At 44.3% G+C, this 10774-nt stretch overlaps 1 protein-coding gene across 4 annotated transcripts in view; it reads left to right on the top strand.

The window, feature by feature from the left end:
- DNAAF1 (dynein axonemal assembly factor 1) overlaps positions 1-10774 on the top strand; it is a gene marked incomplete at its 5' end in the record, with an annotated part of 33402 nt that overhangs the window by 1554 nt on the left and 21074 nt on the right. Inside the window, 3 exons of one of the 4 annotated variants that reach the window (XM_084644672.1) lie at positions 8069-8218; positions 8673-8807; positions 9301-9436. In XM_084644672.1, coding sequence (XP_084500798.1) covers positions 8077-8218; positions 8673-8807; positions 9301-9436 — 413 coding nt within the window. Of the gene's footprint in view, positions 1-8061; positions 8219-8672; positions 8808-9297; positions 9437-10774 lie in introns of those variants that run through there. The other 3 variants (XM_084644671.1, XM_084644670.1, XM_084644673.1) reach the window with 3 other exon arrangements.

Below are 10774 nucleotides of genomic sequence, written 5' to 3'. Positions count from 1 at the left end.
TGTTCTGGGGGTCCACATTGGTGCTTAACTTAAAGAACTCCTCTCCCTCCCTGGTATTTATCCCTCTGATGTATTTATAGAGAGCAATCATCTCTCCCCTCAGCCTTCTTTTTGTTAGACTAAGCAAGCCAAGCTCCCTGAGTTTCCTCTCATAAGGTAGAGTTTCCATTCCTCAGATCATCCTAGTAGCCCTTCTCTGCAACCAGTTTGAATTCATCTTTTTTAAACATGGGAGACCAGAATTGCACACACTACTTCAGATGAGATATCACCAGTGCCATGGATAATGGTTCTAACACTTCCCCGTCTCTACTGGAAATACCTCGTCTGGTGCACCCCAGGACTGTGTTGGCCTTTTTCCACGGCTGCATCACACTGATAGCTCATAGTCGTCCTGTGATCAACCAATACACCTGTCATAAAAATAAAGGGAAGGGTAACCACCTTTCTGTATACAGTGCTATAAAATCCCTCCTGGCCAGAGGCAAAACCCTTTCACCTGTAAAGGTTTAAGAAGCTAAGATAACCTCGCTGGCACCTGACCAAAATGACCAATGAGGAGACAATATACTTTCAAATCAGGAGGGGAGGGGAACAAAGGGTCTGTCTGTGTGAGGCTTTTGCCAGGAACAGATCAGGAATGCAGTCTCAGAAACTCTGTTAAGTCAGTAAATAATCTAGCTAGAAATGCGTTAGATTTCCTTTTGTTAAATGGCTAGTAAAATAAGCTGTGCTGAATGGAATGTATATTCCTGTTTTTGTGTCTTTTTGTAACTTAAGGTTTTGCCTAGAGGGATTCTCTATGTTTTGAATCTGATTACCCTGTAAGGTATTTACCATCCTGACTTTACAGAGGTGATTCTCTTACCTTTTCTTTAATTAAAATTCTTCTTTTAAGAACCTGATTGATTTTTCATTGTTCTTAAGATCCAAGGGTTTGGGTCTGTTCACCTGTACAAATTGGTGAGGATTTTTATCAAGCCTTCCCCAGGAAAGGGGGTGTAGGGCTTGGGGGGATATTTTGGGGGAAGACATCTCCAAGTGGGCTCTTTCCCTCTTCTTTGTTTAAACATGCTTGGTGGTGGCAGCATAGGGTTCAAGGACAAGGCAAAGTTTCTACCTTAGGGAAGTTTTTAATCTAAGCTGGTAAGAATAAGCTTAGGGGGTCTTTCGTGCAGGTCCCCACATCTGTACCCTAGAGTTCAGAGTGGGGAAGGAACCTTGACAACACCCAAGTTTCTCTCTTCCTCTGTCACTTACAACTGATAAATCCCCAGCTTATAGCAAAAATTCTTCTTCTTAGTTCTTAAATTTCATCCCATTTATATTACTTGCAGTTTAGAAGGTCATCCAGATGTTCTTGTACAATATTCCGGTCCTTCTCCATATTGGCAATACTCCCAACTTTGTGTCATTTGCAAACTTTATTAACACACGCCCACTTTTTGTGCTAAGGTCAGTAATAAAAATGTTAAATGAGGAACTCCACTAGTAACCTTCCTGCATTCTGACAGGTATGACCTGTTGCAGTCTCCCCTTTAATCAGTTCCTTATCCACCTTTCAGTTCTCATATTAATCCCCATCTTCTCCAGTTTAACTAATAATTTCCCCTGTGTAACTGTATCAAATGCCTTACTGACATCCAGGTAGATTAGATCTACTGCATTTCTTTGTTTAAAAAAAAATCAGTTATCTTCTCAAAGAAAGATATTAGTAATTTTGTTACTACCTCTTGAAAACAACAATTGAAACAATTGTAGAAAAATCTACAATTACTTTCTGTCATTTAGGCAACTTACTTTTTGCATTTCACTGAGCTTGGAAGAGGTCATTTAACTTTAGGAAACGACTTAACAGCCCTTTCTTATCTTAATCCCCTGTTAATCAATCTGTTTATAAACAAAATTCTGACTCCCTGCTTCAGGGCACAAGCTGGGAGCAGTCTCCTGTCTCCTCTGCAGAACTTGTTATATTGCACACTCAGACTGCCTTGCCCCACCCAAAATCTGCCCATGGTGACACCCCCATGTGTGGATGAAAGCTGTTCATGTGATACCCCCATATAGGAAGGAGAGTTTGGTACCCTCACCCAAAGGACAGGGAATTTGTGTGACACCCCATATGGGAAACAGGAGATTAGGTGATACACCCCACAAGGGAGGGAGATGGATAGAACCCCCACAGAGTAGAGGATCTGTGGGGGACACCCCCATGAGGCAGGGGTATGTATTAGGTTAGTGTGAGTGAGATTCATACGACACGCCCAGCTGCTATTAGGGTATGTCTACACGACGAAATTAGGTTGAATTTATAGAAGTCATTTTTGTAGAAAGCGGTTTTATACAGTTGATTGTGTGTGTCCCCACACAAGTGCTCTAAGTGCATGTAGTCGGCGGAGTGTGTCCACAGTACAGAGGCAACCGTCAACTTCTGGAGCGTTGCACTGTGGGTGGCTATCCCACAGTTCCCGCAGTCTCCACCGCCCATTTGAATTCTGGGTAGAAATCCCAGTGCCTGATGGGGCTAAAACATTGTCGCGGGTGGTTCTGGGTACATATCGTCAGGCCCCCGTTCCCTCCCTCCCTCCCTCCGTGAAAGCAAGGGCAGACAATCGTTTTGCGCCTTTTTTCTTGAGTTACCTGTGCAGATGCCATACCACGGCAAGCATGGAGCCCGCTCAGCTAACTGTCACCGTATGTCTCCTGGGTGCTGGCAGACGTGGTACTGCATTGCTACACAGCAGCAGTTAATTGCCTTTTGGCAGCAGACAGTGCAGTATGACTGGTAGCCGTCATCAATGTAGTCCTGGGTGCTCTTTTAATCGGGCGCCTGGGCAAACATGGGAGTGACTCAGCCAGGTCATTTCCCTTGTTTCATCTCATGGCGATTCAATCCTACCGGCAGTGCGCTGTGTTTTAACCTCCAGCCAGCAGAAGATGATGGCTAGTCGTCATACTGCACCGTCTTCTGCCGAGCACCCAGGAGATGATGACAGCTAATGGTCGTACTGCACAGTCTGCTGCCAGCAAGATGTATAAAGATAGATGAAGTGGCTCAAAACAAGAAATAGACCAGATTTGTTTTGTATTCATTTTCTCCTCCTTCCCTCTGTGAAATCAATGGCCTGCTAAACCCAGTTTTGAGTTCTAACCTTGAGGTTTTGAGTTCTATCCTTGAGGGGGCCATGCAGTTTCTCGCAAAGCCACCCCCTTTGTTGATTTTAATTTCCTGTAAGCCATGTCGTCAGTCTCCCCTCCCTCCGTCAGGGCAACGGCAGACAATTGTTCCGCGCCTTTTTTCTGTGCAGACACCATACCACGGCAAGCATGGAGCCCTCTCAGATCACTTTGGCAATTAGGAGCACATTAAACACGACGTGCATTATCCAGCAGTATATGCAGCACCAGAACTTGGCAAAGCAATACCGAGCGAGTAGGCGACGTCACTGCGGTAACGTGAGTGATGAGGACATGGACACAGACTTCTCTCAAAGCAGGGGCCCTGGCAATGTGGGCATCATGGTACTAAAGGGGCAGGTTCATGCGGTGGAACGCCGATTCTGGGCTCGGGAAACATGCACAGCGTGGTGGGACCGCCTAGTGTTGCGGGCATGGGACAATTCCCAGTGGCTGCAAAACGTTTGCATGCGTAAGGGCACTTTCATGGAACTTTGTGACTTGCTTTTCCCTGCCCTGAGGCGCAAGAATACCAAGATGAGAGCAGCCCTCACAGTTGAGAGGCGAGTGGCAATAGCCCTGTGGAAGCTTGCAACGCCAGACAGCTACCGGTCAGTCGGGAATCAATTTGGAGTGGGCAGATCTACTGTGGGGGCTGCTGTGATGCAAGTAGCCCACGCAATCAAAGATCTGCTGATATCAAGGCTGGTGACCCTGGGAAATGTGCAGGTCATAGTGGATGGCTTTGCTGCAATGGGATTCCCTAACTATGGTGGGGCCATAGATGGAACCCATATCCCTATCTTGGCACCGGAGCACCAAGCCGGGGAATACATAAGCCGCAAAGGGTACTTTTCAATAGTGCTGCAAGCACTGGTGGATCACAAGGGACGTTTCACCAACATCAACGTGGGATGGCCGGGAAAGGTACATGACGCTCGCATCTTCAGGAACTCTGGTCTGTTTCAAAAGCTGCAAGAAGGAACTTTATTCCCAGGCCAGAAAATAACCGTTGGGGATGTTGAAATGCCTATAGGTATCCTTGGGGACCCAGCCTACCCCTTAATGCCATGGCTCATGAAGCCGTACACAGGCAGCCTGGACAGTAGTCAGGAGCTGTTCAACTCTAGGCTGAGCAAGTGCAGAATGTGCGTTTGGATGTGTAAAAGCGCGCTGGCGCAGTTTACTGACTCGCTTAGACCTCAGCGAAACCAATATTCCCACTGTTATTACTGCTTGCTGTGCGCTCCATAATATCTGTGAGAGTAAGGGGGAAGGTGTTTGTGGCGGGGTGGGAGGTTGAGGCAAATCGCCTGGCTGCTGGTTTCGCACAGCCAGACACCAGGGCGGTTAGAAGAGCACAGGAGGGCGCGGTGCGCATCAGAGAAGCTTTGAAAACCAGTTTCATGACTGGACAGGCTATGGTGTGAAAGTTATGTTTGTTTCTCCATGATGAAACCCACCGCCCCTGGGTTCATTCTACCACCCTCCCCGCCTCCCTTCGATCACCGCTTGCGGAGGCAATAAAGTCATTGTTGCTTCACATTAATGCATTCTTTATTAATTCAATCACACAAATAGCGGGATAACTACCAAGGTAGCGCAGGAGGGGTGGTGGAGGAGAGAAGGACAAGGCCACACAGCACTTTAAAAGTTTAAAAAACTTTAACTTATTGAATGCCAGCCTTCTGTTGCTTGGGCAATCCTCTGGGGTGGAGTGGCTGGGTGGCCGGAGGCCCCCCCACCGCGTTCTTGGGCATCTGGGGGAGGAGGCTATGGAACTTGGGGAGGAGGGCAGTTGGTTACACAGGGGCTGTAGCGGCGGTCTGTGCTCCTGCTGCCTTTCCTGCAGCTCAACCATACGCTGAAGCATATTGGTTTGATCCTCCAGCAGCCTCAGCATTGAATCCTGCCTCCTCTCATCACGCTGCCGCCACATTTGAGCTTTAGCCCTCTTCAGCCCGCCACCTCTCCTCCCGCTCATATTGTGCTTTCCTGCACTCTGACATTGTCTGCCTCCACACATTCGTCTGTGCTATGTCAGCGTGGGGGGAGGACAGCATGAGCTCAGAACATTTCATCACGAGTTCATTTTTTTCGCCTTCTAATCTTCACTAGCCTCTGGGAAGGAGAAGATCCTGTGATCATTGAAACACATGCAGCTGGTGGAGAAAAAAAGAAAAGAGGCAGTGGTATTTAAAAAGACACATTTTCTAGAACAATGGCTACACTTTCATGGTAAACTTTATTGTTAACATTACATACACAGCACATGTGCTTTCGTTCCAAGGTCGCATTGTGCCTCCCCCCACCACGTGGCTAGCCCCTCACCCCCCCCTCCCCGGCTAACAGCAGGGAACATTTCTGTTCAGCCACGGGCAAACAGCCCAGCAGGAACGGGCACCTCTGAATGTCCCCTTAAGAAAAGCACCCTATTTCAAACCAGGTGACCATGAATGATATCACTCTGAGGATAACACAAAGAGATAAAGAACGGATGTTGTTTGAATGCCAGCAAACATACACTGCAATGCTTTGTTCTACAATGATTCCCGAGTATGTGCTACTGGCCTGGTGTGGTAAAGTGTCCTACCATGGTGGGTGGAATAAGGCTGCCCTCCCCAGAAACCTTTTGCAAAGGCTTTGGGAGTATATCCAGGAGAGCCACAAATGCCAGGGCAAATCAATCACTAAACATGCTTGCTTTTAAACCATGTATAGTATTTTAAAAGGTACACTTACCAGAGGTCCCTTCTCCACCTGGCGGGTCCGGGAGGCAGCCTTGGGTGGGTCTGGGGGGAGACTGCTTTCAGGTCCAGGGTGAGAAACAGTTCCTGGCTGTCGGGAAAACCGGTTTCTCTGCTTGCTTGCTGTAAGCTAAGCTTTCTCCTTCAATGGAGATGGAGGCAACAAACAACACAGCTGGGGTAGTGGTGGCTGAACCCCCTAAAATGGCATGCAGCTCATCATAGAAGCGGCATGTTTGGGGCTCTGACCCGGAGTGGCCGTTTGCCTCTCTGGTTTTCTGGTAGGCTTGCCTTAGGTCCTTAAGTTTCACGCGGCATTGCTTCGGGTCCCTGTTATGGCCTCTGTCCTTCATGCCCTGGGAGATTTTGACAAATGTTTTGGCATTTCGAAAACTGGAACAGAGTTCTGATAGCATGGATTCCTCTCCTCATGCAGCGATCAGATCCCATATCTCCCGTTCGGTCCATGCTGGAGCTCTTTTGCGATTCTGGGACTCCATCATGGTCACCTCTGCTGATGAGTTCTGGCCAGCGTGGCAAGCTGCAGGTGACCATGCAAACAGGAAATTGAAATTCAAAAGTTTGTGGGCCTTTTCCTGTCTACCTGGCCAGTGCATCTGAGTTGAGAGTGCTGTCCAGAGCAGTCACAATAGAGCACTCTGGGATAGCTCCCAGGAGGCCAATACTGTCTAATTGCGTCCACAATACCCCAAATTTGACCTGGCAAGGCCGATTTAAGCGGTAATCCACTTGTCAGAGGTGGATTAAGGAAATTGATTTTAAGAGCCCTTTAAGTTGAAAAAAAGGGCTTCATCGTGTGGACGGGTGCAGGTTTACATCGATTTAAAGCTGCTAACTTTGACCTAAACTCCTAGTGTAGACCAGGGCTCAGAAAGAAGAATATTAATTTCAGGTTCAAAATGACCCAGCAGCCTCTATGCAGGACTCAGACCCATAGTAGTTCACATCTTCTGATACTGGACAAACGTTACAAGCTCAGAACTGTGTATGGTTTCCAAGCTTCATATCACCACTGTCTATTTTATGCAGCACTCATCACCATATCTAAGCATTATAATTCAGCCAAGTTTTGATCAAGAAGTCAAAATGAACCTGGCCTGGCATTTGTTATTTAATATTTGTGCTGTGGTAATGCGCACTGCCACCATTTTGCTGTGCATTCTGCAGATATAGAGGAAGATACGGACCTGCACCAAAGAGTTTACAATCTAAAATGATAAAAGATAAATAGAGTGGGGAAAGGGATCCACATACAAGCAGTGGGTTAAATTGCCCCTGGCATTTACTCGGCTATACAGAGGAGTAAGATTCCACCCTCTCACTTCCCTATGTGACTGAGTTCCTAGCAACTCAGCTTGTTGCTTGTTGTTCCAACTCAGTGGAAATTTGGAGAGGGATAGAGAAGAGGGAGGAGCCTTTGGTTATTCCCCAGCCAGAGTAGCCACTCAAGTACATAAGGGGCAGTCAATAACATCCTGAAAAGGGTTGAAGAAACTTAATTCCTCTTAGGGCAAGAGAGGAATTAGGTCTCTTTGAGGCACAATTCTTTCCTGTGCTCCTTTTGGGGTGGTACAGTTTATGCTCTGCCCTTTTCTCTGGGCTGAGCCTAAGGGCTCTAACTAGCATGAAGTGACCAGGGTGCTGACAGGCACACAATTTGATAGTTATGTATTGTATTTATGTTGATAGGCTTGGGAGTTTTGTTTTTTAAATATAACCTTACCATGATCTTGTGTGACTACCATGTTTGTTTAACTTTTTGTTTGGTTTAAACCTTTCTTATTTACTCTGTTTTAGTGCTTGCTCTTTCATCCTTCTCTCAAAAAAAGACATCAGGATGGTTTTCAGGAAAGATTTTGAAAATCCATTTTTTTTTTCATAATATGTTTTTTCAGTCTTGTTTTAGGTCTCAATTCTGCAATCAGGTCTTTGTGATTTTACCTTCCTGCCCACAAAGTCACAGACTCAAGTGTCTGCCCACACCAATCCAATTGCAGGACTGGAGTTTTGGTCCTTACTCATGAAATTCTCCCATTGAAGCCATTGGAAATTTTGTATGAGTTTAAAAGTAATAGGATTGGCTAATAGGTCATACCTTAACTTGTCGTCCATCTAAATGGCAGAGCTTAAAATGCGACCACCATATGGAGAGACTGGTCCAGAGAAGGGAATCAAGGAGGAATTTAATGAGCAAGATATGACAGAGGAGTCTCCAAGTGATTGCAGAAATGGAGATATCCAGACAAACAATGAAAATAGTCTTGTAAAAACAGGTAATTGAAAGGAAAAGCTACATTAACACTTGACCGTAGTGTTTTGTGCTAGAAAGAATTTAGTGATCATGTGGCTACTTAATTTTTGTTTTCTTAAGAAGGTGATGTTTTACCAATTGAACTCTTAATGTCGAGTGCTGCCCTTACTCACATGGATACAACTTGCACTGGGCTATATCCTGCTCTGTTATGCTAGTGTAATTGGGATCAAAATATGATCCAATATGAGTTTGTTCCTGCTCCCACTGAACTCAGTGAGTTTTTCCCCTAACTGAGGCCAGAAGAGGAACCTTAATGACCTTCCAGTTTTTACTGTGTAAATAATTCTGCCCTTATTTGTAATCGGACAGCTTCCATGAACTCCCAACTGGTGTAACCGAAAGCATAATTTAGCTCTGTATAGTTAAATATTTGCTGACGCCATCTTGTTTGTTTCTTGCTCTCTAAATGGCAGAACTACAGTCCCAACCACAAGATGTAGAGCCACAGCCTGAAGAGGGAATCAAAGATGATGTGAATGTAAGAAGGAAGTCAGAAGAGATTTTGAATGATTACAGCACTGGAGATATGATGATAGCTGTAAAAACAGGTAATTATATGGAAAAGCTACACTAGCAACTAAGGTGCCCTGTAATAATATGGATGTACTATTATTTTAGTTTCTTTACATGCAAGGTTGTCAGTCCTATACGAATACCAAATCACCAGTAAATTAAGAGGATAGCTTTAATATGCAACAATCATATCATTGCAACAAGAAACTACAAGAGCTCTGTTACTAATGCTCCCATTGTTACCATTCATTTTTGGAGTCATAGATACTACCATAGCAGAGTGTATCTAGAGGTAAGCAGTAAACAAAATATTGGAATACTCTTTGTCTGTGATTAATAGCTACTGCTTCTAAAAAAGCTGCAATTTCCTTTAAAAAAGTTAACAAGTTTTTTGGGACAGACTGCTTTTACTTGAACATTTTTATGGAAATTGACTTTAAAAATTAATATTTCTCTTTAGAAAGTAAACAATGTAAGTGTCACACTCATACTGTTATATGGCAATTTTTTTCCTTACATAACAAGAAGATACTAAATCTGAAGAGAAAACAGTGTACACTGTATCCAAAACATATCAACAGAATGAGCAGCAGTCAGGTGGTGATCATAAACCAGTGACCAATTCATCCAGTCACAAGGCAGAAGAAAACAAAGGTTGCCTTCGGTAATTTATTTTAATGTTATTAATGAGTGAAACTGTGGTTCCATTGAAGTCAGTGGAAGTTTTGCCATTGACTGAGTAGAGCCAGGATTTTGCTATCTGTGTTTATCTTAAATGATGCAGCAAAATGGTATATAAGATGAACCTGATGCCAATCAAGAAATCAAAAATTGTCCTTGACATTTCACAAAATTCATACTGCTTTTTGATGGCTGTAGTAGCAAATTGCATTTTGAATTCACCATGAAGGGTTATTTAATGGCTTCAGAGATAATTGCGCAAACTTGAAGCGTTGTCTGTAGGATTGGACCCTTTCTCAGTACCACTGCAGACAATACACTGTTTAGCAACCTGAGTGTGAATATTTCTAATGCAGAGAAAAATTTTAACAAAGAAAACATGTAGTAGGTGGCTCAATGGGGTGGGATGTAAATCTTTTCTTTTTCTCTAAGGATTCTGGTTCAAATCTGTCTTGGGTTAGTATAGATTTTTACCATCTGAAGGTTATGCAGTGGCAAATGTGAAATGGGGTAGTTTTCTCAGTCCATTTCCCAGTGAACAAATGTGCACGTCACAAAATCTGCCACTGTAACTAGTACTAATTGGTAATCTTGTTGAAAGTTTCAACAGGCAGACCAATTACTGAATGGACATGGTATATGAATTACAGTTCTTAATGTGTTAGTAGGAGATAACATGGAGGAACATTGCATTGCTGTTAGCTCTGACATACCTGTTCTGCTGCATTTTTTAAAGTCAAAGGAAAGAATCCAACTGACTTCATCAGGCTGTGGATCAGGCTGTAGATACATACAAAGAAAAGGAGTACTTGGGGCACCTTAGAGACTAACCAATTTATTTGAGCATAAGCTTTCGTGATCTACAGCTCACTTCATCAGATGCATACTGTGGAAACTACAGAAGATCTTTTTATACACACAAACCATGAAAAAATGGGTATTTACCCCTACAAAAGGTTCTCTCCCCCCACCCCACTCTCCTGCTGGTAATAGCTTATCCAAAGTGATCACTCTCCTTACAATGTGTATGATAATCAAGGCGGGCCATTTCCAGCACAATCCAGGGTTTAATAAGAACGTCTGGGGGGGTGGGGGTATGAAAAAACAAGGGGAAATAGGTTACCTTGCATAATGACTTAGCCACTCCCAGTCTCTATTCAAGCCTAAGTTAATTGTATCCAATTTGCAAATGAATTCCAATTCAACAGTCTCTCACTGGAGTCTGGATCTGAAATTTTTCTGTTGTAATATCGCAACTTTCATGTCTGTAATCGTGTGACCAGAGAGATTGAAGCGTTCTCCGACTGGTTTATGAATGTTG

Source organism: Lepidochelys olivacea (assembly GCF_965140295.1).
Source record: "Lepidochelys olivacea isolate rLepOli2 genome assembly, chromosome: 12".
Lineage (NCBI taxonomy): Eukaryota > Metazoa > Chordata > Testudines > Cheloniidae > Lepidochelys > Lepidochelys olivacea.
The sequence above is the reverse complement of the archived record's forward strand: the minus strand, read 5'-3'. Positions and strand labels throughout refer to the sequence as shown.